At 42.7% G+C, this 27,126-nt stretch overlaps 1 protein-coding gene across 1 annotated transcript; it reads left to right on the plus strand.

Moving 5' to 3' along the window:
• Positions 1 to 40: 40 nt before the first annotated feature.
• On the plus strand, positions 41 to 25,542 carry cramp1 (cramped chromatin regulator 1). The gene is made up of 20 exons (XM_071911929.2): positions 41 to 174; positions 556 to 929; positions 3,526 to 3,728; positions 3,945 to 4,098; positions 6,035 to 6,118; positions 6,336 to 6,384; positions 6,844 to 6,929; positions 7,865 to 7,988; positions 8,646 to 8,727; positions 9,427 to 10,389; positions 16,196 to 16,373; positions 16,870 to 17,042; positions 17,567 to 17,641; positions 18,068 to 18,149; positions 18,735 to 18,845; positions 19,251 to 19,408; positions 20,084 to 20,270; positions 20,542 to 20,709; positions 22,945 to 23,090; positions 24,202 to 25,542. Exons 1-20 carry the CDS (start codon positions 125 to 127, stop codon positions 24,313 to 24,315), a joined length of 3,561 nt encoding a protein of 1,186 aa, XP_071768030.2. The 5' UTR covers positions 41 to 124; the 3' UTR covers positions 24,316 to 25,542.
• The last annotated feature ends 1,584 nt before the right edge of the window (positions 25,543 to 27,126 follow it).

Consider the following 27,126-nt stretch of genomic DNA (forward strand, 5'->3'; position numbering starts at 1 on the left):
TTGAACTGCGCAGAGTTCAGCTCAGTCGAGGCAGGAGCAAGGAGAGGGCAGAAAGCGGCGAGATCGGTCGTGCTTTTATTATGCTCAATTTGGTCAGTTATTGCAAACTCAACCGGTCGGATCCATGGTGAAGAGAAAGAAGACGTCGCCTGCTACCGAAGAGCACGAGAATGGGTAAAATTGTCTCCAAAAGAAACACTTTATTTAGAGGTCGAATGCACTGAAGGTTTTCGTTGTCGTTTCTGCAGGGCGCTAAACTGAAAGGCGCTCGCATTTGAATTTAGTTGAAATTCAACCCCAAATATTCGTCAATCGAGCTGAAAGACAACTGGTTAAACACCGCGGTCAGTTGCTAAACTGTTCTGATTATTGAATGTAAATCATCTAAAAACGTTAGATATATATATTTGGTGTTGTTTTGTTGGGACTGGAGAGGGGATTTGAAACAAACAGCGGCGGCCATGTTGAGAGAGAGAGAACGTCGTCTTTAGAAGTTAATTTCGCACACCGCTTTCCTCCAAATGTGACATATTTTCTTTGAATGTGTTTTGTCAGAATGACACTGGGCTCCCGGGAAGGGATCGGTGTCGATGGGAGGAAGAATTCGTCCAGAAAGCCTGAAGGTTGTGACGAGGAGGAGAGCGGAGAGCAGGGGAGCGAGGAGCGCAGTACAAAGGGAGACGGAGTGGAAATTCTTAATCCATCAACCACGGGTCTCAGCCCCGGTCCAGCACCAGTCCTCCCCACCTCCCTGCCGAACCGGGCCGGACCCGGCTCGACCCAGCAGCCCCACTCCTCTGCAGAACCCGCCCCTCCATGTCACGACCAGCATCATTTTCTCCGATCAAGCGTTCGACCTCCGAGCAAACGGATCCGGAAGGATTCAATCGGCTCAACCATCAATGGACATGGCGGGGCAAAATCGAAAGGTAGGTGACCAGCTCTGGGAAGAGTGTGGGGGTCCGCTCTCAATTTTAACTGTCCCGGTTGCACTATTTTTTATAGTTTGTATATCAGTGACGGGTAAATTGCTACTCATCTGCGTAGTGTTTTGGCAATGTGGTGTATTGTATATTCCCTCTGGGCCACTGACTGGTGTGAGGAGCTGTATTCCTTTGGGTTGTGTTCAGAGTAGATTCTGGCTGCTTCACTCCAAGTTGCAACACCATCCTGACAGTTCAGTGAAAAATAGGAGAATCATAAGCCAGGGCTCAAATTTCTATTAGGATATCATCTGACTATTTTCAATTATAATTTCTTGGAAACTTGCCATTATGACATTGAAAACACACAGGCTGTTATGACTGTCATTACACTGCTTGTTAGGAAAATGTAAGATGGACAACTAAACAATGACTCCAACTTTTTATTATTATTATTATATTATTATATCATGGTAAATGAGTACAGGACAGCAAATACAAGAGGCAGTTTTCTAGAAAGGTGCTTGCACTTCTAACAATTGCTCTGGGGGACAGAAAAGCCAAAAGGATGACCTTATTGCCCTCAGCCAAGAATTCCACTGGCCCACTGATCCAACCAATTGGTGAATGAACGTTTTAAACAGTTGATTTGTTTTTTGCCATTCGTGAACTTGTACACTTAAATATATAAACATGAACAATTTATCCATATTTGTGTCACAACAAACTACACTGATGTCTTGCTCAGTGTGCAGTCTGCCTCATGAGGTGAGAAGCCACTGTAGAGGTGCGTTTTACCCATTTTAGACAGCAGTCTACATTTTGCACTAAATGGGATTTCAGGTCTTTATTTAGAAGCTAAGATATTTGCAGTATTGGCAGTATTATGGAGACAAAATGCAAACCTCCGTCATGTCACCCGATTCTGTTGCCAGCTGAATTTGTTAAGTGTAACCAACTGAGCTAACATAACACAGTAAAAACCAGTTTACTCTGTGCTGACAAATGGAATTCTAATTTAACAGCCACATTGCACATTGACCATTCTCTACAAGTAACCATGTCATGGATAAACACAACAAATATATATATTTAAAAAAAAAAGCCACAACTGTTTCTTCTGTTTCAGGAGTTGGAAGTAAACTGGCTGTTGCTTTGTTGGTGTGATGACTTGCAATGTGAGCAAATAGCCTTTAGCTTGCAGGGTCTATTATGGGTGAAGTGACATGGTGACGTTAAGCTTCCGACCAAAGAACTAAAACTAGAGATGAGCTCCCAATCTTCACCGACTTTCAAATCAAGGGGAGAAGATGAATGACTCACATAGTAAGCTTGTCAACTTTTGATCAGTCGGCTGACAGGATTACTAATAATATGTGCAGAGAGCAGATCCCATGTGCAAATAGGTCTTTTAAACACATCTGAGGCCTGTCCCATTAATGAATTGATTACTGATCACAAATAAGCTTCCCTAGCATTAACTGAAACCTGGCTTAAACCGATGTATCCGTTAAATAAGGCATCACCTCCTGGGTTTCCCTACCACATCTCCCACTAGAGCCTAAGAAAGGTGGGGGGCGTAGCAGTGATATATCACTGAAACTTGAGCAACATTTGTAAAACTGGCTTTGGCTTTTCCTCACCTGAGATCCTGTCAGTGAAGTCCCTCCACCCAGTCAACAACTACACACCTCCTTTTTTCAAGGATTTCTTATTTCCTCACAAATCTTGTGAGAAATTATTACAGACTTGTTTTGATGTGTTTTTATGCTGCTCTGCAAAGCACTTTATGCCAGACTTCATAGTTAAAAGGGCTTTATAAATTGAATTAAAGTTAAATAAATTTGACTTGGATGAAACAGACGTAAACATTCGGGTTGATGGACTTGTCTACTCCAACAGGCGCGACTGGTGGGATTCATTTTGTTGTTGTTGGAAGAGAGAAAGAGACTGTGATTGTTTCACAAAATATATTTAGGTCGACCAAGCATTGACCAGTTTACCAAGGGAGTTCAGCCCTACTTATTTTCATATGATGCTATATTGGTGCACATCTATTCGGAAGCAAATGCATCTAGGCCAGAACCTATAAGCCATACATTTGTTCCACAGATTTGCATTTGGGTTTTAAATGAACACCCATTTTGGTTGAAAATCTACAGTTGTCCTAATAAAGGCCAATGTTGCAACAGCCTCACTGTTTGTGTTAAAACCTCCTGGCATTGTGCTCTGTGCTGGGGTAAACTTGGCCATTTGAGCCCACCGCAAGTTGGTTTTGGACCTGTGTACTGTAGACCTGGCCATAGGGACTGATTTCTTTTCCTGCCTCCTTGCCAGAGCTGAACCACAGAAGGGGAAGCTCTGCAGGTTGTGTGCTGTAATGGTAGTGGGCAGCGTTGTGTGCATGTATTTTAGCATCTCTCAAAACTGGTACTGCAGAGCTACAGTTGTGTTTCCTTTAGCTGTACTTCATGTCATACAAAACAACTGGGAAAGACTAGCAGAAACCTTTTGGCTCGGTGCCTAAATTTTTACTGTGATATGTAAGTTGTGTTTTTCATGGCTGATGGATTTGTCGGTTCCCTGTCCTCGTGTACCACAGGGGCAGAGAATGGCTCTTCCTCCCATGGGGCAGCAGGTCAGTCGGGCTCTGTGACTGGCTCCACCGGCGGAGTGTCCAAGGCGTCCAGGGGCCAAGGCCCGGCTGACAAGGAGGAGCAAGCTGGTAACCAGAAGAGGGCCCGGCGCCAGTGGGAGTCCTGGAGCGCTGAGGACAAAAACAGCTTCTTTGAGGGACTCTATGAGGTAGAAGGTGGAACTTAATGGGTCGTCATTACCTAAGAACTGCACTTGCCTTATGATTACATACAGTATATGGGCACTAGCTTATGTGGCACAAATCCTAGCTTTCTATAATGGTATTTATGTTTATCACAGGACAAATTAATACCAAGTCAAAATGTAACTCTTCAGCTCTCTCTTTTGATGTCTTTATCTCACCTCTACCTCTCCTGTCCCCAGCATGGTAAGGATTTTGAGGCTATCCAGAACAACATTGCGATGAAATACAAGAAGAGAGGCAAGCCAGCCAACATGGTGAAGAACAAGGAGCAAGTCCGCCATTTCTACTACCGCACCTGGCACAAGATCTCCAAACACATTGACTTTGCAAACGGTGAGCCCTCCCTTACCTCTGTCTCCCTAGCACAGCACCATATTTTTTATAAAGCTTTTATGGAAGGCATCAAATGGTGAAAGTTCCGGGTTCAACTGTAAAGCACACTTTGAGAATTACACTGCAAACCTAAAGACATAAGGCCCTTTCACACACGCAGCTTCACCCAGAACATTTCTGGTAATTTTCTGTGTCAGGACTTATGTGTAAACGGGAGCCAGAGTCAATATTCTGGAAAAGTTGATCTGGCAATATCCCCCCTCATAACCTAGTGAAATTCCTGAGAATCCTTTGCGACGCCAGTGTGAACAAAAGCTGCAAGATTCCTGGGTCGAGCACACAAAGGGTTACGACAGTTTTACATAATGCGCTTTCATGTAGAGCCAACGAACCAATCGCAAGAGACTCTGGGGTGGGGCGTTTTATTCTACGACTTGCTCACGGCAAGTTCAGTTTTCAAAAATGTCTGGAAATTGGACAGACTCCGAGACAAGACGACACCATCACTTGTCGAAAAAATGTGTTATTCATTAATAATAGCAGGAGAGACTCGGCACCTGGTCACAGGAGCTCCTCATCTGCCATTTTTATAAAACAATAACAAGTGACGTCTTCCATCATGTACCTTAAAGCAATATTCCACCTAGTTTTAACATGGGGGTTATTTGGCACTTGACCGCCATGAAAACCAGAATATAAACTAATCACCAAGATCGGATGCAGCTGGACGAGTTTGTAGCGTTCAGACTTTTACTTCCCATTCATTTGAAAATAGCCTGAAAAGTAACATTTAACACGTTGGTGAACAGATTCAACAACAGATCCTGCTGCCGTGATTTTCACTGGACCTTTGGTCCGGCGTTTCAGAACATAATTTTGCCAAATAGCATTTTTATTGATAGAAAAGAAATAGCAGAGGGATACTATTTAGGAGAGATAGTTCCTGTTTGTATTTTTTTGTATACTTTTATTATCCCTGTGGGGAAATTTGTCCTCTGCATTTGACCCATCCTATACACACACTAGGAGCACTGGGCAGCCGCAGTACAGCGCCCGGGGACCAACTCCAGTTCTTTTTGCCAGTGCCTTGGTCAGGGGCACTGACAGGAGTATTAACCCTAACATACATGTCTTGTTTGGGAGACCAGATCTACTTTTATTTTTAAATACTAATTTTAGTGTAAACTAACAATAGAAATGCAAAATGAGGACGGACCAATTACTGCTTTATTGTCTTGAAAGTGGGATATGATACGTGGCTTCATTCAAACGCACAAACTCGTCCAGCTGCATCCGATCTTGGTGATTACCTTATATTCTAGTTTTCATGGCGGTCAAGTGCCGAATAACCCCCATGTTTAAAGGGTTTCGCCTCACCTATACAGGACAGTCATGTTGTGTGTGTGAACACATTCTACATAGACTTTTTACAGATAGCAGCTAATAGTATGAACAGAGGAACTCAAAAGTGCTGCCAGAAAAGTTGACACGGCAATTTTACAGGTTCAATGTGTGAAAGAGGCTATAGTTTGACTTACTCACATGGTATGGTACACTAGGGAGGCAGACTTTGCCTTGTGGACCTGTTTTAATGGTGCTTCTTGAAACAGTCAATCTGTCAAAAAATAAATTGGCTGAATCAAAATTGGCTGAATCAAGAGAACGTGCAGCTTGAATATCAAGTCTGGTCTAGTCGTAAATGTTCCAGGGCCTCTTTTTCAACCACTCCTGCACTGATGTTTATACAGCAATTTGTATGGTAGGGTGAGTCTGTCCCAAAACATCTGTTAAAGAATCTCACTAGATAAGCATGAGCCCCTTTCCCTTCTAATGGCCTTCTGCTGCTGCGGTTATCTTTACATTGCATGCTTTACTCATGCTTCCTGCCTTGCTAGGTTACAGCAGTGTTATAACGTGTTCCACCTTTCCCACTCAGCGTACTCCCGAGCGCTGAAGAAATCCTCCCAAGAACTGTACGGGCTCATCTGCTACGCCGAGCTCCGCAAAAAAGTTGGAGGACGTAAGTGAAAGCTGTGCATGCGTTTGAGTGCATCCCTTTTAAAGTTGTTTGTGTGTGAGTGTTTTGGTGCAGCTAGTTGGGGACACAAGGGAAGTGATTAAATGCTGCACGCTATGCTCCCAGTCATGGGGGACAATTGCTCCTGGTGTGTAGGTTCAGCTCCTGAGGGATGGTGTTGTAAACGGCTCTCTGGCTTGTGTTTTCTCTCTCCTGACAGTAATGGATGATAAGAATGTGACGAAGCTCAACGAACTCATCCAGCAAGGGTAAGTCGGCATAAAATCCAGACGCAATACAGAGATGTACAGCTACTCATTGTTTGACATTTTGGATGTAAGAAAAAACACGTTTGTGCTTACATGCACATATTATTTAGTCAAGTATAGTATAGTCAAGTATGCCGTTTTGGAGTTGGCGTACATAAACACCATATCTACAATGTGGTGCAGTCTATGCATGTTCAGTTTCCGTGCTAATATTCTGTCTATACTGTTTATTCATGTATACAGGGATATTTGAGATCTGCATTTGTGATATACATAAATAGAGCTCATTCTGAATAAGTTCTTAATCAGGATATGAATTATGAGAATACTTTCTGCATGTAAACGTGCTGAGTGACAGTGAGGCTCCATTGTACTCCACTGAAAAGTGTGACGTGGTCCTGAGAAATCATCCTCTAAACACTGAATGGTTCTCTGTTGTTCCCCAATCTGTTTGCCCAGGGCCACCACTGTGCGCTCCAAAGGCAGGAACCTGCGAATCAAAGCGCCCATGTGCCGCGCACTAAAGAAACTCTGTGACCCAGATGGTGAGCATGCACACGCACACGCACGCAAAGTAAACAAACATCAGCATTGAACACACTAACCGTCTCGATGGCGAGGAGCAGGGTTTGTGTGGGCGGGGTTTTGGCGGTAACAATGGCAGCATGTGGGCTGGAAGGGTTGCGTTTCCATGGTAACACTGTTGGAACAGAGTGATGAGGAGGAGGTAGTGGAGATGACTGCTCTGACCGGCTGTCATCTACCCCTCTGTTCAATAACGCGCACTCAACAAAGTTGTAGGAAACATTTGGTTTCATAAAAGAACGGGAAAGCAGGATCCCGCCACTGCCTCTGCATCTGCCGTCCTCCTCATGTAGTCCGCCTTTCTTTTCATTGCTACATCAGTGCTATACAAAAAAGGAAATCCTGACAAAGTGCCTCTTTCTGGTTTATTCCCTTCCAACCTCAGAAGGGAAAAACAAAAAACTTCTCCAAAAAACTTTGGCTGGGTGCTCTGCCACAAGCTAGTCAACAGTAAACTTACATTACCCTCAAAAACAAGGGCAGAAGCGGCGCTCCAATAGTTTAAAAAAGAGAATCAGTGTTCTGATGAAGGCTTCTTGCTAGGCTGAAACACAACAGTGTGCTGTCCAGAATGGGTCTGATCCCCAAAAACAAATTAAATAAACCAGCAAAATGAAGCACTGAGGTGATTCTTTTAGTAACTATTGGAGTGCGGCTTCTGCCCTTGCTCTAAACCAAGCGTACCCTAAACTGTACTGGTCAAGTGTGCTTTCCATGCAGTCTTCTTAGCGGCACTTTATGCTTCAGTATTGTGATGTACTGTTGTAGTGGCATTTCTCTCTGCTCAGTCCTTGATTCTCCTCACTGTGCACTGTCACAACAAAAACACCTTTTCTCCGGACAGAGCTGTGTCGTGTATCTCAGTCGGTCTCGTTCTGTCTTCCTCTCCCTGCAGGAGTGAGTGACGAGGAGGACCAGAAGCCGGTGCGTCTCCCACTGAAGGTGGCAGTGGAGCTCCAGCCGCGCAGTAACCACTCCTGGGCCCGCGTCCAGAGCCTGGCCCACAACCCCCGTCTCAGGTCAGGCTCAGGCCTGGTGTATTTTTTTTTTTTTTTAGGGCATCAAGCTCCACCTGCAAGGGCACAAAAGCCACTGAGTAAAATGAGAATTTAGAGCCCCTGAATAAATGACAGATTTCACTGAATGGTCAGCTTGCCTAAATTTGTCCTTCCCAAATGGCTTTATATTTTGTTTATGTCAAGATTTTAATATGATGGACTTGCTTTGTTTTGGCTGTTCTGCACTATTGGCAAATGAAATTATAGACAGATATTTTGTGAAGTAGCAAATACTTTTTGTTTAATAACTGTTAAATGAAATTAACCGTTTGTCATTAATATTTTTCAACAGAGAAAACCAATGTAACTGTAATGTAAATGTCTTTACTTTGCTGTATTTTCTATGCCCAGACCAGTTTATGAAATTAGCTCCTATTCTGCTCTAATGATAGGAATACCCTTGTTAACCCCCTCTGAGTTGCTACCATGATTATTTCTAGTCAGTCCTTCAGTCAGTGTGAATCCTAGAAGTATATGTGAGAAACGTGATAGGGCTTAAAGGCTGAATTACTCATCCCAACGCCATCCTGCATGATCTTACCATAGCAGCTTCTTGTGCATCATCTTGTCTATCACCTGTTGCTAAACCAAATGTTTTGGTTTTCTCTTCCAACCCAGGATGGTGGTGGAGCTCCACAGGAAAGTCTCCAGTCTCATCGAGTATCTGAAACAGAAGTGGGCCTTCCATGACCAGCGGATTGTATCCTTAAACACATCATGTGGTCAGCAAATTGTTACACGCTGCGCCAACAATATTCTGACGAGGTAAATTATAGGATAAAATGATTTATACAAAAGTTTTTCATACATATATACATAAAATTATATATATATATATATATATATATATATATATATATATATATATATATATATATGTATATATATATATATATATATATATATATAATTTTATAAATATACATTTTTATACAGCCAGCCTCTTTAGTGATCTGTAGTGATCACTGCTATAGTGATCAGCGGCTCAGTGATCCATTCGGTAATCTAACCAGAGACACCTCAAGCAAAGATGTATTCATGTTTTTTCCAGTCTAGAATACATCTTTCTGCTTTTTCTCCGACATTGCAACTCTCTGCCTTGATGAAAATTGCCACAAACAAGTGTTTGGTAGGCCTAACCTATCAAATCATTGTTGACGTGTTTCCTGAGCCGAGTCTGACAGACCCTGACTTCCTTCCACGTCTTCTTTTTTGGAGGTCATCTGAATGTGAGGTTTTATTGGGGGAATAAAGTATCTATTTTTCTGATGTTAGTGGAGGCACTTGGGAATTCAGCAGTGGTGCTGCACTTTCGCTGTAAATGTTTGGGGGGAATGCTGATGTCCTTATGTCAAAACCACTGGAGTGTTGTGCGAGTCCTTGACACCGAGGCGTCCAGCTGAAGAGTCTTCTGGAGAGAGAGGCTCTGGAGGGCAGCCAGTCCAGCACAGCCTCTCCCAGCAAAGCCCAGAAGGAGGAGCTGTTCCTTTACCCGGCCGAGTGCAGCACCTTGACCACGCTGCCTGGTGTGGCACGTGTGGTCCACTCCAAGGCCTCCTGCACTGTGCACTGGCTGGAGAGCGGCAAGAACCGGCCTGGCTCCAAGGAGCTGCCTGCCGCCCAGATCCTAGGGATCCACACAGCTCCGCCCCTTCGGGGTGGTGCCAAATCTGGACGTGGCAGCACTGCTGCTGCTACTAGTGCATCGGTGACTGTGTCGGGCGACAGTCGTCGAGCTGAGCCCCCTATCCCCGACCCTCCACTGGACAGTTCTACAAAAGTAGAGGAGAAGAGACCTCCGTCTTTGTCTGTGCCCCCTTCCACTCAGCAGACTGTGGCTCCCAGAGAGGAGGGGAGTGGGATTGGACCGCTGGAAGGGAGCAAGACGTGTACTGGTGTGGAGTCCAGTGGAGGGCTAGTAGGGACCAAAAGCAAGGAGAAGTCGTGTAGTGGTGCAGAGAGCTCATCAGAGCAGTGTAGAGAGGAGCAGAACACCGGCACCTCTTCCCCAGAGGTCAACAGGACTCCTCCAGGCAAGCCTCCAGTGATTGGCTCAGAGGAGGGAGCACAGCAGGGCGGCACCGCCCCGGCAGCCAAAGACCGGACTGTGGAGCAGATCAGGGAGGAGGGCTGGAGTGCCCGCGCTGCAGAGAACGTCACGTTGGCTGAGCTCTACCTGATGTTGGGGAAGCCCAGCAAGCTGCAGCTGGAGTATGAGTGGCTGCCCACTGCAGTGCCACCCTCCTCCCAGGAAAACGGACAAGCCCCGGCACACCTCCATCCTCAGACGCCCTCCAGCACACACCGCGTTCTGCGCTGCCTGCTCAAGCTGGTGGCCACCGAGGTCAATCCTAAACCTCTGGTAGGGACAAATTGTTTATTAAGGCATTCATTGTACCAGACCACTTGGGCTAAGATCTTAAAGTAAAGTACTTTAGGAAAGGCTGCAAAGATGTGTCAACAACATTGTTGCATTATGTAAATTTGTTGATTTTGCATATTCATAATCAGCGCATCATTTTGTTTACAACACGGCTGTGGCAAGCCTGAACCCTGAGTGCATGTATTCCCAAGTATGGGAATACTGTAGAACTCCATAATATGGTGCTTCACTGCTTTGTTCACTGTGCAAAGCTGAAGTGGCTTACCACAGCAACTGCTGCACAGAGCCAAAATGGACAAAAAAATCTGATTGTGCAATTATAAGCACATGGGCACATGACACAGAGAGGAGGCAAGTGTGATAGTTAGCTAGCTTGCCATAACCGTAATGTAGTAACTTATTTAATTATTAAGAATCAATAAAAAAATATTTGATAATGGAACTGGTAACAAAATAATAATTGGTAGCAGCAGGCCATTTTTCCACTTATCTCCTAAAAGTAGCCCCAAAGATTTAAAACTAAGGGAGTCCTGATTACAAGTCTGCAGTCTGCACACAATCTATATACATGTTACATAACCATCTAAAAAGCTTAACAACACTAATCCTCCCGTATAGACAGAGGACAGGAAGTTGCAGTCGTAGAACTTGATCTTGTACTCAACAATGTGATCAGCTGTTCCACATATTTCAACCATGTCATTATCCATGAGTGACATGAAATCACACTTCATACACCCTGCTTCTTCCCATGCCTCCTCTCCCTTCACTCGTTCTCTCTCATTCTCCTATCACTTTAGTGATATGATTCAATCAAGTCATCACTTATCATATCCAGATGAAGTGAGTTTGCACCACTTCAGTACACAAATACATTAACACTGCGGCCGCCAGGTTTTTAACGCTCCCTCTGTCCGCTGCAGCGGCCTGTCCCGCTGTGTAAAATTATTTCGCAATAATAAGGACGGTCTTAACAATAAATTGATTTTTATATTAGTTAAATTAAAAAGGATCCTTAATAGCACACAGATATGACTAATTAATTATGTAAACCATGAAGGCCAGGTTATGTTTATGATAAGTGTCTTTAATAGCCATATCGGCTGACTTGGGCTTCATAGGCAGTAACTGATTTGTATGATTACAAATGGAATTATAATCAAAATTATTATATAGCCTACTTTATCTCTCTCTGTTGAAAAGATGCGGTATCAAGTCATTGAACCTATTCCACCTGTTGGTCCCGATGATGGTTTCAACTTCAGCATGTTGTGTGGCCAAGCGCATACCCACAGAACTTTATTTTAAATTCTAGTCAAGATCCCAGGGTTACCAAATATATTGTGCTGAATTAGGCCTACATGGAATTATACAATGAAAATGGAAATAGATTTGAATTTCCCATTTGTTGTAATAGTGCAGCCATAAAAATGGGTCTTGGGTTTGAATATTTCGATCAATATAAACATGCTACCTTCAGTGAAGTGTTGAAACTAGCAGATACAGAATATGTAGGCCTATGTGACATTGTCCTACTAGACCTATAGAAAAAAAAATCTAACTTTGACGCTACTAAGGGGAAAATAGCCTATAAGGTGAAACATTGGCAAACCTAAACAATGGATCAAGGATTTAGTCTAAAAAGCTAAAGATATGTATTATCCTCTTCAGACAAAGTAGGCCTATCTGTTCAACATCTACATTTTTAGCTTTTTTGAATTAAGACATGACAAAAATAAAGAATTATCACATGCAGACAATATCTGAACTAACCAAATGTTTATTATGCGAGTACATGACAATATTATTTATATTCGTTATGCAGTAATCCAAAATTATCAAATTAAATTCCTGAAATAAATAACAAATGCCAAGAAAAACGAAAAAAAAAACTGTTCAATCAATATAAACGTTGTAGACATCCTATAGCCTATAATCAAACACAGGCTATGCTAAAACTAATCCTAAACCAACAGACTAATTTACACAGCTGACGCACTGTTTACACACAGCTGGGGCAAAAGCTGAAAACCTTTGCAGTGCATTTTTCACAAACCGGCTTTTTGCACTTTTCGCAAGTGATCCAGGTCTTGCTCTGTTTGCAGTCAGTGTTGACCTGGCACTGCCTCCTCTTCTGCGGTTGCGGCTGCTCTCTGACGCGCACACACAGGGTCGCCTGCTTGGCTGTTAGGAGGTCTGCGTGCAGCTCCTTGGCCAGCTCCAAGATGAAGCTCCTCCTGGCAATGTCCTCTCCTGTGCAGCCTTTGTAGAGGATGTGAGCGTTGATAGCAGCCAGATCCAGCAGGATGCAGAAGACCACCACAGGCCATCTTCTGGTTGCTCCCTTGACGGAGTACTGCCGTGCCATCTGGTCTAGCACATCGACGCCGACCTTGGTGGAATTGTAGAGGCAGACAGTCTCTGGTTTTTTTTCATGTCACCTCCGATGTCAACATCCTGGTGAGCGGTGCTGAGGATGGCAACATTTTTCAGTCGCTTGCTCTGATAGATGGTGAGGGTGGCGCGCTCGGTGCCCAGGACCCTGGTCGAGAACAGCTCCCGCCTCTCCTGTACGGATGGTGGCAGCTCCCTCCTGGCTTTGTTCATAGTTCCCACAAGGCTGGTGTTTTTTGCCAGCACGCTCTGGGCGAGAGAGAGAGAGAGGTGACGACATTGTCTGTTGTGACATTCCTTCCCTTTCCCACGAATGGCTCCACCAGCTTCAATACAACACTCTCTCCCAGACGCTGAGTAACGGGCCTGCTCTCGTCTTTGCCGAGGTACGGGTAGCTGTTCAGCATGTATTTGGTCTCCACATCCGCTGCAATCCAAAACTTTATGCCAAATTTGTCGGGCTTGCTTGCCATGTATTGTGTAAATCGGCAGCGCGCTTTAGTGGGGAACAACTGCTCGTCCACAGTGAGCCTACATCACTGTGGACGAGCCACAGTGATGTAGGCTCCTGGGTTGTAACAGGCGATGCTGTTGTTCACAAATCTCCCCCAAACCTCCGACATGCAGGCAAACTTATCCTTGTGGAGACGAGCTGCCCTGTTGGCCTTGTTGTCAAATCGGAGGAAGCGCATGATTTCCCTGTACCTGTTTCTGGCCATTGTTGTGGTGAAGAATGGTAGCCCCCATTCCTCCGACCAAAGGCTCTCCATTTCAGTATTCTTGCTGAAGGCCCCTCGCACATACAGCAGTGCTATGAACGCCTTCAGTTCCTCCACAGTCACATCCCATGACTTGTCCCCCACCCTATGTGCCTCGGCCACTGTGCAGTCCCGAATGTGCTGCGGCATGGACCTATCCAGCAAGCACAGAAATGCACCAAGCGGAGAGTCTGTGATGAGCTTGGCGTGTGGTGTTGGTCCTGCAGGCTCTGTCAACACATTTTGGGCTTGTCTTCTCCCCGGCTGCCTTTCTCCTGGCTGAAGGACAGTCCAAAGGGTCCCATCTTTCCCTGTCTCGCCTCTCCCTTCTTGGGCTGGTGGTTGGTTTGGCACTGCAACAAAAATAAATTGTAGGTTATATTATTTTTTCGCGCATTATGGTATTTTTGTTATCATTAGGCATAATAGACTACTATTAGCCTGTTCTAGGCTACAGGCGCAGTGTAAAAATAGCCTAAATAAATAAATAAATAGGATAAATAAACAAATAAAATAAAAGTATCCATAAAAAGGCATAGGTATCCGAGATAGTCACTTCTACAGCTAGCTGGGCTATATTAATTCATCCGATAGCCCTAAACAATGCAGGATGGGCCACATTTAGCATAATTTTTGTCTGGCCATCAGCAGATTGCTTCGTTTCACTATGTGGGAGATAAATAAACAAATAAATAGGCTAGACATAATAAACCTACCTGGCACAGATGAAGAGCTTGCACCTTGAAGTTGTGGCACAGATGGCACAGCGGGTGCGGGATTTGGGGCTCTCCTTTTCAGAGGCAGAGGAGGCTCGTAGTCAGAGTCAGAACTGTCTGGCTTTTCCACCGGCACCAACACCTCCTCACCATCGGACTCCGCTTCACCTAGGTCGTGGAACAATGCCAATGCCTCCTCCGTGGTCATATTTCTCCTCTTCTTTGGATCCATTTTGTTCTTTCGATTATTCTATTCTGTTCTATGTTATTATGTTCTGCTATTCTATTCTATTCTGTTCTCTTCTATGCTATTCTAGCTATTCTGTGCTATTGAATTTTATTCTATTCTAATCCTTTTCTATATGCAGTCAATAGGTCTCGTTCATTCAATGAATGTTATTGTAATGCCCGCTGGTTATATTAGAATATCATAAAATAACAATATAGTTGCTAGGCAACCCAGGCAGTAAACAGCGAAGTGCGGAAATCGAAAAAAAAACACATTCCTTCGCCTATAGACATAGCGAGCGGTCCCTGGGACCCAAGACTGCTTGGCGGTCCAAGGAAGAAATGATTATTACTCTCTTACCTTTTATTGCATAACTTTAAAACTTTGATAGACAATAAAAAACACATATTTAGGAAAAGTCATGGACTGGTGGGGTCATATTTTTTATTGAAATAGAGTTATATGCATTACAAATATCAAAACGGTCCCACAGACTGCAGCGGCGGCTGCAGTGTTAAAGGGGAAATAAGTAAAATTTTTACTGCCCCATAGCAAAAATGACTGTAATGAATCTGCAGGAGGCTGATAGGGTTGTTGATCAATACCAATGACTCAATGATTACTTTTCTGGCTTTCAAAACTCACTGTCTGGCACATGCTTTCTGTTTTGGATCAAAAACTTCCCAACCATTGGAATTTCAAGCCACTCCCAGTCTCCTCTCTCCACCTACTCCCTACTCATTCCTTTCTCCACGCATTTTCAGCTGCTCAACAATGGAGGATAAAAAAATAAGCCAGTGAAGCAAATGACAAAGCAGTATTATTATTACAGTGTTTTGCATCGTGACATATTACCTCTTCACTGGGCACTTCTGTTGTTTCTCTGCTCTAATGAGCTAGCTTGCTCATCTCTATTGTGAAAATGTGACCTTATTGTTTGTATTAATTACAAGTTACCATAGCTTAAAGGAATGGGAGGGGTGAGAGGAGAAATGGGGGGGGAGAGACTGTAGAAGGAGTTACGTTCTAGCGATGTTGCAATTCCTACTCACTGATAGAGGTCATACATTATCTAATAACCTTCTATCCCCTACCCTAATATCCTATAAAATTAATGTCTATTTGTTTTCAAATTAAAAAATCATTAGGCTTCATTGATCAGTCATCCCACTAAGGTGTATCCAGAAGCATTCTCTCTATTAAAGTGCTTTTTTTACTTGGTTCCAATACATTTCAGATCCTATACTCTATGTGCATGTTCGACATAATGACACGCCATTGCAGTAGATATTATATTAGTCAAACAACCTGTAAATTAAAAGTGAGACTTGTTGGAATGAAAACCTGCATGCTCTCGGCCCTCCATGGCACATGGTTTGAGACCACTGGCTTAAAAACAAGCTCACTGTCGAGTGCCACCTCATGCACAACAAATCCTCCCTGGATAAATAAAGGTTAAACACAAGTAAAGGATCAGATTGGTATTCTGTCAGCCGATATTTAAAATTCTGTACTCAGGAACGGTATCGGCAATGGACTGTGATGTCGATGCCACCTTAAACTCCAGTGATAGTATTATACAGGCATGTAAAGGTAGAGCAGAGTGTCATTAGTGTTATTATTAGAGTTATTATTATTATTGTTATTATTAGTTGTTATTATTAGAGTGTCCTCTCTTCCTCCTCCAGGCTCCGGAGCTGTGCTCGACAGCCACATCACCGCTCAAGACCCCCCAGGAGGAGCAAAGCCAGGCCCTCACCCCTCCAGGGAAGGGTCCCATTGTGGGGGTCCGCAGCCCCAGCTGTGGCCGGCCGCAGGCCTCTGTCCGAGGGGCCAAGCTACTCCTGCCAAACGCTGGAGCCTCAGGTAAATTTTGGTCTCTCTGACACACTCTAAACCTGCCACTATGTCCATTAGAGGGGCATCTACATTGGGTATAGTTGATTCCCCATGAAGATTGTCGCTGTGGTCTTCAGTTCATTAGATACTTTGGGTTTGGGTTTGAATTTGTGTGAAATCATAAAGTTGTTTAAGACTGGTTATAGTTTTGGGATATGTGAGAGCTGATGTATAAAATATATCGGCTGTTTCTTGATGAACCACCCCTTTAAGTCTTCTGTCTATTCATAAACTTGAGCATTTAACTGATAATTAGTGTTTGCACTGACTGTGCTACAGTACTATTGATAATTTGTTTGGCTATGGGCGTTAATAGATTGCAATGCAAGTGTTCCCTATATCATAGTTGATTGTTTGTTGGTATATTGACACTTGACACTGCTAAATAGCTTTATTCAGTATTCTCAGCTGAGTGTCTCAGACACATGATGTCTCCTGCTTGGTCCCCTCCTCTCCTCTCCAGGTGGGCGTAACTTGCCACGCTCTCTGCTGGGCTCGACGGCGGGCAGCGACTCGGAAGGCGGTGTCTTCGCAGTTCCCACCACGCTGCCTCCCAACAGCTCGCGCCACTCCAGAATGTTCTCCCCCAACAAAGAAGCTGAGCTGGCCTTCAGACAGCAGCTAGACTCTATCAGTGTAAGAGCCTCTGCACGCACACACACACACACACACACACACATATATTGGCCCGATGGACATATCGGTGCACCAAAAGGCCATATTGTACTTCCACAGAAATAATTATTAACAAAAATAATACATATATAATTGTAATAATAACATAATTAATATAATATAATAATAAGTTACAAAGTGCTTAACAAAGAGGCAATAAAAAGAAGCACTACATATCAGTATTGGTATGTAGTCTACCAGTTAAATTAATCACTTTAGGGATAGTTCCATATTTTCTTTAGAAACTTTGAAGAAAAAAAGGAAAATTCAAAACTGATGATCACTGCATAGAGGAGAAATGTATTATAGTTATGTTGTCCTTTATTATTTCTCATAAGTTATATGTATTGTCTGAACTCACAACACTCAATGAAATGATTAGCATATTTAGGCAGCAGACTGCTGGTATTTGTTATGTTGTCCAAAATGGTGAGGATGAAATATATTTGTTTATTTATTTATTCATTCATTCATTTTCCTTGTAGATGCAGTCAGATCTTTTCCTTTCTAAACAGAGAAAACCCCGGAACAGACAGCTACGGAAGCCACTTGTGGTTCAGGTAAGAAGAGGAAGAGTTCGGTTGTTTTGTAGCATCACTTTGTTTATGTTTAGGAAATTAGTAAAAGACAGTTACAGACTTGTGGGGAAGTATGAAAACTTTGTGGTCTGTTTGGAAAAATGCAAAAAATGTGAGAAAATTTTGAAACTTTTGGGCGGCAGTTCACCACACTGCGAGTTGCATGTTCCCAAGAGAGTCTGTATATAAAATAGTACTCGCTCATAGTCAAAGGTGTAAAACAAGTAACTGATCAGTCTGCAGTGTCTTAAAACTAAGGTGTAGGAACCTTTGGGGAATTGGGAATGAGTTGAATGCGTGTGCCCTCATCTGTCTTTATGGTGCATCTCTTTCATGATGTTGGCTCATGATGGAACTAAAGTGTAACTACTGGTGCGGTTAGTTGATTGGATCCTGTCTTGTCCTCAGCGAACGCTGCTCCCCCGCACTACCGGTGACACTCCTCAGCATGTGTGCTCCTTCTCCATCCTCTCCAACTCCTCCGCTACAGGTACGCCTCAAAACCAGGATCCTATCGTACAATATGTTGTCGGCAGAGGATAGAAACTTGCCTCTGGGATAGTGTAAAATTGTCATCAGCAGCCAAAGTTTGAAGAGGCTAATGGAGATGGCAGCCTAAATATCTTTGCCAGGCTAGTGCATGCTACTAACAATCTTTTAGGGCTGCCCTTTATTTTATAGAAGTTACTGACCTGGGAATGTGAAGTTAAAGAAAATGATTAATGTGTATTGGCATGCAGCTGTGTGCAGCCCTCTTGAAAGAAGGCCTATATATGATCTAGTAGTCTCTGCTGATCTCTATCATACATGATCATTTGAGGGACACAGGAATGCTTGTTATATATTGTCAGGACACTGTGGCTTTGACTCTTGCATCACATACTGCTGGTTGCTTGTAATGTTGGCAATCTAAGATGTTGTACTCATTCAGCTATTGCACTCATTGCAAGTAGCTAAATGCCTAAAAGGTAAAATGTATCTGTAGTTGAGTGGTAAGGCCCGCAGCTGCTTTACACAATCACAGCTCATGCAGAACTCCACTGAGCTCTCTTTCACTTCCTGTTTCTTCCCTCAGGAACTGGCTCCTTCCGGCCAATCCAGACCCGCCTGGCCCCTTCCTCCCGCCCCCTGCTCTCCAAAGCTTCCCTTGCAGCCTCTGGCTCTGCTTCGGCCAGCCAGCTCTCCAGTATGTCTTGGCTTGTATTGGTCTATTTTTGTGCTATAACATTGCTGTATCCAATTCTGGACATCGCATGACCAAAACCTCACAATCAATAATGAAAACATTCATCTTGTGCTGTTTTCATCTAAGTTTCTCATCAATTCATCATGCTCCGTTTGTCTTTTTTAAAGTTGTATAGCACTTCACTTATCTTGTAGTGTTTTTTTCGCCAGTCCCTGTAAATGGATGATAGTACACATAGTTTTTTTTTCTCTGTTCAACTTGTCAAACAAGGCAACCTCTTTGGTTTGTCTCAATAATAATGTTATTACATATCAGGTATTTATGGATGTGTTAGCTTTTGGACAACATACAAAAAAATCACAGCAAAAAGTTCCTTGTATTTCAGAAGTGTTTATCCTATTTCAGGTGCCATTGACCTGGCAGCCAAGTCTGCAGGCATCATCCCTGGCAGCCCCTGTCGGGAGCTGGAGCCTCCCAGCGTTGATAACAGCACGCTGCTCGGCTCCGCGCCCATCGTAGACGCCGAACCAGACGCTCAGCTCCTCCAGCACAATGCCCCAGAGGTCAGCAACATGCACAAACAAAAAACACACCGCAAGCTACTGCACAAGCTACACAACATTATTTCAAAATCACAACCATTTCTAAGCAAAGGCCTTAACACTACAAAGGCCAATGACCCGTTCCGATTTTAAAATGTAATTTCTCCAAACTGTATCTCATCCTTCCATAACCTTTCTTATTCTGCCTTTAAATGCCTGTGGGTTTTTGGGCTCTTAACATTTTATGTGGAAAATATTTTTTTTCCATACAAAATATAACCTATTACCACAAAAACAATGTTCCTGTCTAACCCTGTGAGTGAGGTTTGACATGCGACCACTGTTCCTTTTTGCCAGTGCAGTTTGTCCGTGTTTGGCATTTACTGTCATGATTTTCAAGACATTTCAATTCGGGCACCGACTGTTTGGCCTCTTTGGAACTGTTAGTTGGCTCATGTTGCTTGGAAAACTTGTATATATAAGTGGTGATTGTCAGACCTCTTTTAAAGCTGGCATATACTGCTAATTGGCATTCAACTTAATATGATTCACCTGTGTAGCTGCCGTTGTACTTGTGATATAATTACTTCAAAGTTGAAGTTCTTTTATATGTGGTAGTTCTGTTATTTGGTTTACCCTCTGTAGATGATAAAATAAAAATAAAAACACCACTATTAACCTTTCAACTCCCTACAGAATGGCCTGCCTCCACCTTCTCCTGGAGTGAGTGGGGGCGGGGACTCGCTCCTCTCCCCACCCAGTGTAGCCTCACTCCTGGACATCTCTCTTCCTGGACCCCCTGAAGAGGCTCTGGCCCCCGGAGAACCCCAAACACACATCAGTGACTCCATCATTGAGCTCGCCATCAACTCTGCCCACTATGGTACGTGTATGGGCTTGTATCTGATATGCTGGTATCTGTTTCTATATTGTTGGTATCAGGCTATGTTTATATGCGCATTCAGTTTCCACAGGAATCTTCTGGTCTTGTCTAAAATTAACCACAGTAACTATTTTATAACAATAAACATTTGTTCTAGCATTCAGACTTAATGTATGGAACCCATGACTGAGCAGCCAAATAACTTCTGAGCAGTCGGCCATTGGAACACACATACAAGGTTCAATAAGCCAGTTTGCCTGTTGTGTTTCAGGCGAGGAGGCCGCTCTGTCCCCAGCCAAGCTGAGCAACAGTGACAGCTCCAAGCTGTTGGCCTCCTCTCCCCCTGTCAGCCCGTCCCGGGGCTGGATCCCCTCGCCCAGCCACGACCCCCAGTGGTACCCCAGCGACTCCTCCGACTCCACACTGGGATGCCTCCTCTGTAAGTCTTTTTCTCTCTCTCAAACACACACACACACACACACACACACACACATACACATCTAAGCCTCATTTGCTTCTTTGAGTCACAAAACTGCTGTTCTTCCTTTTTTGGCTCATTTTATTTTCCATTCCATTGCACCTGGACATTATCCTGAATCTTTTCTCAATAGGGCAAGGTCTCTTTAACTCACCAAAATTGGCAGTGATGGTGCATATAAACATGTTGACCGATGAATAATATGAAATAAATTGTTAGTCACAACTAACGATTCCAGCACATTTTATACTGCTTGTGCTGTGTGCAACCATCAATTAATTTCATTCTTGAATAATCTATTGAATTTAACATCAAAAATTCCAATGATTTGTAATCAAGAACACACCATTTTCCAACATTACTGTGTGACAAACATGATTAAAAAATCAAAATGTCACCTTGTTGACCAATGCACAAAAGTTCCATACGGTGTAATGTCAACTAAATATGATAGCCCAATAAAGTTTTAAAGATGAGATGAAATGAAAAATGCCTTTTTAACCCTTTTAGATCACATCCCCGGTCATACTATGCACCTATTTAACAATATACGCCAAAAAAAATACCAAAAATCAATTTCATTGTATTCTTATATCAAAATTCAATCATGTTTTCTTCCTGTAAAACAAAATATGCCGTGTGCTTACGTAAGCATGCCCGTAACTAATTTCAACCAATAATATCATGACATCCACCCATCAATCAATCTTCAACTTTTAGCGCACAGAGCTAAGAGGCTAAGATTCATTAGTTAGCTAGCTAGCAACAGCATGGTACTTCGGTGTGTCTTCGGGTGTTATGACACCCACTTTTCAACGTTCAAATCAAATTCCTCCCAACGTTATGTCCCGCCTGTCTTTCCTGTTTCACTCGGAAATACGTCACGATACGGAAGTTAGATACTCTCGAAATGCCGTTTCATCTCGACTTTAAGCTTTTCAAAATGTAAAATTTAAAAAAAATAAAATAAAATCAACGTATATCTTGAATGAATTCAATGTATTTAGTAATCCCACCACACTACTGTGCCACTGTGTTTCAGAAGTTCTGCTCTAACCATTACAGGACCGTTGCTTTAGAATGAAATGTCAGCATGTTTACATTATCTGGACTTGGACTATCTGTCTTTCTTGGGGCGATGTTTCCAGCAGAGGGGAGCAGGTGTTCAGATGGTGCTGATGTTGAAAAGAGGGCAACAGAAGAAGCAGAGAAATGGATGACGCATTGGCGCGCTCATGTGGTAGAATAATGATGAATGCACGTTCATTGCACTGTGCGGTCTAGACTACTGTTCTTCAACCGAGGGGGAGTGGGGGTTGAATTTTTCAAATTTAATTGAATGTCTGTTGCAGCCCTGCTTAGATGCTTGTTATCCAGAAGTTTGGTGCCAGCTAAGATAAAAGTTACTGCCTGAGAGAAACAAGGAAGCTTGTTATAACAATAAATTAAAAACAAAATACAAACAAAACAAAAAAACAAAAAAAAAATTATATATATATATATATATATATATATATATATATATATATATATATATATATATATATATATATAATCATTATATATATATATATATATATAATATATATAATCATTCCAATATACATATATATATATATATATATATATATATATATATATATATATATATATATATGTATATGTATATATGTATGTATATTGGAATGATTATTTACAGGTTGGGATTGATGAGGAAGACTGTCATTCTTAAATCAGCTTATTGTTATACAACATGATGATTGGTTTTATTTACACAATGTACACTAAATACTGAACACACAAAGCTGACACTTCTACCTTTGCTGTTTTTGAACAGTGGTAAGTTGATCAAAGTTTAGGTATTTGCCAAAAAGACGATGCATTCCTTTTGAGAGTCAAACTGAATGGGATCCAGAATATATGCAGAATATTAAGTAGCTTTGAATGACCCATCTCACGATATACATTACGCATTAATAAAGGCATAGGTACACTAGAAGTAGCAAAGTTCGAATTGAGCGAAAACTTTCCAGAGAAGTCATAGTGCCTTAAAACGCTCACTCTCTCATAAATGCACACTGACACTGACAGCCTGAGATTTCCACTTGCAGCGATGTCTCATGAAGAAGGCTTTGTTTCCACTCTGTGCGTTTGTTATAGTCTAACTCTCATTCTCTCTCTCTCTCTTCCTTCCAGCCAGCCTGGTCTCTCCTGATAAGAGCAGGCGGGCCACCCTCACCCCCTCCGGCCCCTCCAGTGGTACTGCCCTCCTTGGTCCCAGCCTCCTGGACTGCAACTCCCATGATTCCTTTCAGTCTCGCGGCCTTCCGGATGTGGCAGAAGTAAGTGAGCCCTTTTTCATAAAATGACATGCAAATGTCAACAGGCAAATTAAATTGCACACCTGACAATTTCAGTCATGGGTGCTGGGAGAAAAAAAGAGTAACATAAGTATATGAAGCTCCCGCACACCATCTACTTGCAAATTGCAATTTATTGTGATGTTTCGGTCATAGACCTATTTTTAAATTATGTGCTTTACCAAGTAATCCAGCAAGTAGGCTGCATCAGTAAATTATATTATTTGAAAAATGAACGCTTTTGTGACAATCTTACAAAATTGCTGTTTTGTCCAGTTCTCGCGCTTTTACTAGAAAACACCCTCATGTCCTCTGTGACAAGGACTCCAACTTCATTGCTCTCTCACCATCTGATTAAGAACTTAAGAAACAAATGATCAAATTTGTCTTTTGTGAAGCACTTTGACACACACTGGCTTTGTTCTTTAAAGCGCTATATAAATAAAGTTATACACTCACCGAGCACTTTATTAGGAACACCTTACCAATACTGGGTAGGTATCAGCTTTCACCTCAATGTCAACCGGCTACCAAAGTGACATCCGCCTCAAGGTTCGACGTGTTGCATTCTGAGATGCTTTTCTGCTCTCCACAGTTGTAAAGAGGTTATCTGAGTTACTGTTGCCTTTCTGTCAGCTCCAACCAGTCTGGCCGTTCTCCTCTGACCTCTCTCATCAACGAGGCGTTTCCGTCCGCAGAACTGCCGCTCACTGGATGTTTTTTGTTTTTCGCACCATTCTGTGTGAACTCTAGAGACTGCTGTGCGTGAAAATCCCAGGAGATCAGCAGTTTCAGAAATACTCAAACCAGCCCATCCGGCACCAACAGCCATGCCACGGTCAAAGTCACTGAGATCACATTTTTTCCCCATTCTGATGTTTGATGTGAACATTAACTGAAGCTGCTGACCTATATCTGCATGATCTTATGCACTGCACTGCTGCCACATGATTGGCTGACTGGATAATTGCATGAATAAGCAGGTGTTCCTAATAAAGTGCTCGGTGAGTGTATAGCGCTGCGCTGCTGTTGAGCCTATATTCCTTGTTGTCAGTGCTGTTGTACATTGACAGCTCTTTGACTGTGCCTGCAGATGGACACTCAGCTCGCATGTATGATGAGCGAGAGCAGCGTGGACTACATCGCTCGCTTCAATGACCTGGCGCAGGAGCTGGCCGTGACCGAGCCCTCCATCCCTCCGCCCTGAGGAGGACAGGAACTGGCCCCTCCCATCCTCAGCCATCTGGAGCAGATCAGTGGTTGAGTGACGCCAAGGGTCGGTTTCTCCTCGCTGTCTACTCGCCACCGAGCCGTCCCTCCTACTTTGGAAGGAGCAAGGCTGTGGAGAAAGACCAGTCGCCCCCAAAGCCATCCCCGACCTGTTTGTAAAAGTGCAATAATAACGGTGAACCTTGACCTTCGTCTAGAGTCGCATCGTTCAAAGCAAGTGAGAAACGTGTTGGTTTCACTGAACTGTTCTTTTCGGTGAAATGCCCTTTAAAAAGAAACACTTTAGAAAACAACTGCGTTTACAAAACACAACCTCATGTACAGGAAAAAAACTATGCCATATCTGAACAAAATATTTTCACTGTTCTGTGTCTCTTCTTGCTCTGTCTTTGTCCGTTTGTCTTCTACTCTCTGTTGGATCTACCCTCAAAGTGTGTAAATGCGCCAAAATGTGCAGTTTAGACCCCAACTGGTGGTAAACAGCTGGCGGTAGTTTTTTTTTTTTTTAAAGTAATGGCAGTGAACAAGAGGTTGAATGTGAAGAGATATTTCTCGTAGTTGTTTCTCTTAGTTCCAGTTAACCTGTGACCTTGGTTGCAAAAGTAGAACACAAGCTAGCAGGGCAGGTGGAAGCAAAAGTCCAAGTCGTTCCCTTGCTTCATTTCACGTGCTCCCGCTCCGTCGGGATCAGTCCATAATAGTGCTGGCTGCACTTGGAACATCAAGGGGAGCCAACCATGATGTGGAATGAAAAGCAGCCCAAATATGGAAAGAGGAAAGCCTGTCCTGGGTATCGGGTCATCCCATGCAGTCCAGTCACATTACAGCCATTTCTGGGGTCTACTACAGTCTTATTTGTCACGCATGGTAGTATTCCCCCTGACCTGTGATTGCCTTCTGCTATACTGCCCAGTCATCATTACCTTGCATTATGAGCTGCCTTCATATTGGAGCAAAGTTCATAGTGTCCATCGCCAACTCCAGTTCCAGGAGTTGTCGGTTGTCCCCTATCCCTTTTTTAATTTTCATCACTTCTACTATCCAACTCGGTTACTTTAAAGTTAACAGGAGTAGAAGCAATAACATGTACTTCAACCTTCTTGTTGCAAATGCCCAGAGGGTTCTCTTTCTACTGTCTTTTTTTACTATTACACGCTAAAGACAGGTCTTAACATTTCAAATTTTAGTCTGATTTTTAACGACCTACCACTTGTCACAGTGTGGGGGGAGGAGGGGAGGGACTCTTCAACTAACTGAAAAATAACATTAACATTCCTCATATAAACCAGTCATTACTGCCAGCTGTAACTGAGCTCACTAGCTTGTATCTTAGCAGTCCTCATTTGTTTAAACAAAGAATCCAACCAAGCAGTTTTCAGGATAACTGAAGAATACATGTAGACTTCCTTACCCACAATGTGACCAAGTGGCCGTTCATTTTAAATGGCAGACTAAAATTCAAAATGTTGGTATCTCTTTATGTTTCTAGTAGTGTTACACTCAGTTCAAGCTCCACAGTCAGGGGAGATCTTCCATCAGAGGATGGAAGAAGCAGTGGGAAGCATGTAAGTGAATCTAACACTAAAGCCATGGTTGAACACTCCACTTATTTAAAGGGAGGGTTCTGGGGTTTTTTAAGCGTTTTAGTCAGTCTTTTGATCTCTAGTCAAACCCTCTGATTGGTTGTGCCCGGTGGTTTAATTCCCCATTGACTAGTACTAGACACTATGGCCAATGTCAATATGATTGGCTTCTAAAAATACTAAACCATCTCTTTAACCTTAGTTCACTCTTTATGTGATAAGGTTAAAGGTAACTGGATGTTTTCATTTCAAGTACTTTCTGTTAAAGTGGGGCGTCCATTTTAACTGTTACTTTCCCCATGTAATTGCACCCTTGCAGTGCACTATTGTTCACAGTGAATGCACACAAGATGTAAAGTTAAGGCTCAAAGGACGCAGATATTCTTTGAATTTCAATTAACCAGCATTAACGATGTGTAAGTTGCAGTATTGTAAACATCTTGTCTCAGCATCATGTTTATCTTCGTCTCTGCCGGTGTGTCATGGAGCTTTTATTGTCATTCCATAAGCAGGATTTTACATTTAAAACATCCGTCTCCTTCAGCACCACGGGGCTCTGAAAGAGTTAATGTGACTACTCACCTAAATGACTGTATAATGTAAAATCTTTTGTGATAAATATTCATTTGGGAACGATAACATCTCAAAAAGGCTTGTTCTTCTCACACTAGATAAGAAGCTATGAAGATGTTTTTTAATTAAGAAACATATAGCAGGTTTTGTCTTTGAATCGGGCATGCATATATTTTTTTTCTGTTGAAGGATTTATTTGTACAATGACGATTCCAGTATTCACTGCGCTTTTGTAACATAATGTAAATTGTTATTTGGACTATTTATTGTTAACATTTACAGAAAGGTGTTTCTGTTTAACTTAATATTAAGATGACATCTAAAAAGCAAAAACCTGTTGTGTAAAGTTTTCAGTTTGTAAAAGGTGTTTTTATTCTGTGTATAAAGATAGTTATGAAAACGAATGCCTGGTTGCCTCAGTATGTACGGTTGTATGTAGGATGTGTTTATTTGGTATGGCCGGTTCACACTGAAATTTAAACTTATTGCCACTGTTAATTTAACACACAGTTTAACAGGAATACCACAAAATTTCATCTTTTAAACACGTTATCCATATTATTGGGATTAATCAATATTCAGTACTGCTTCTCATGGCAAAAAACAAAGGAACTGTGATGTTGGACATCCAC

Source organism: Centroberyx gerrardi, chromosome 7, assembly GCF_048128805.1.
Source record: "Centroberyx gerrardi isolate f3 chromosome 7, fCenGer3.hap1.cur.20231027, whole genome shotgun sequence".
Taxonomy (NCBI): Eukaryota; Metazoa; Chordata; class Actinopteri; order Beryciformes; family Berycidae; genus Centroberyx; species Centroberyx gerrardi.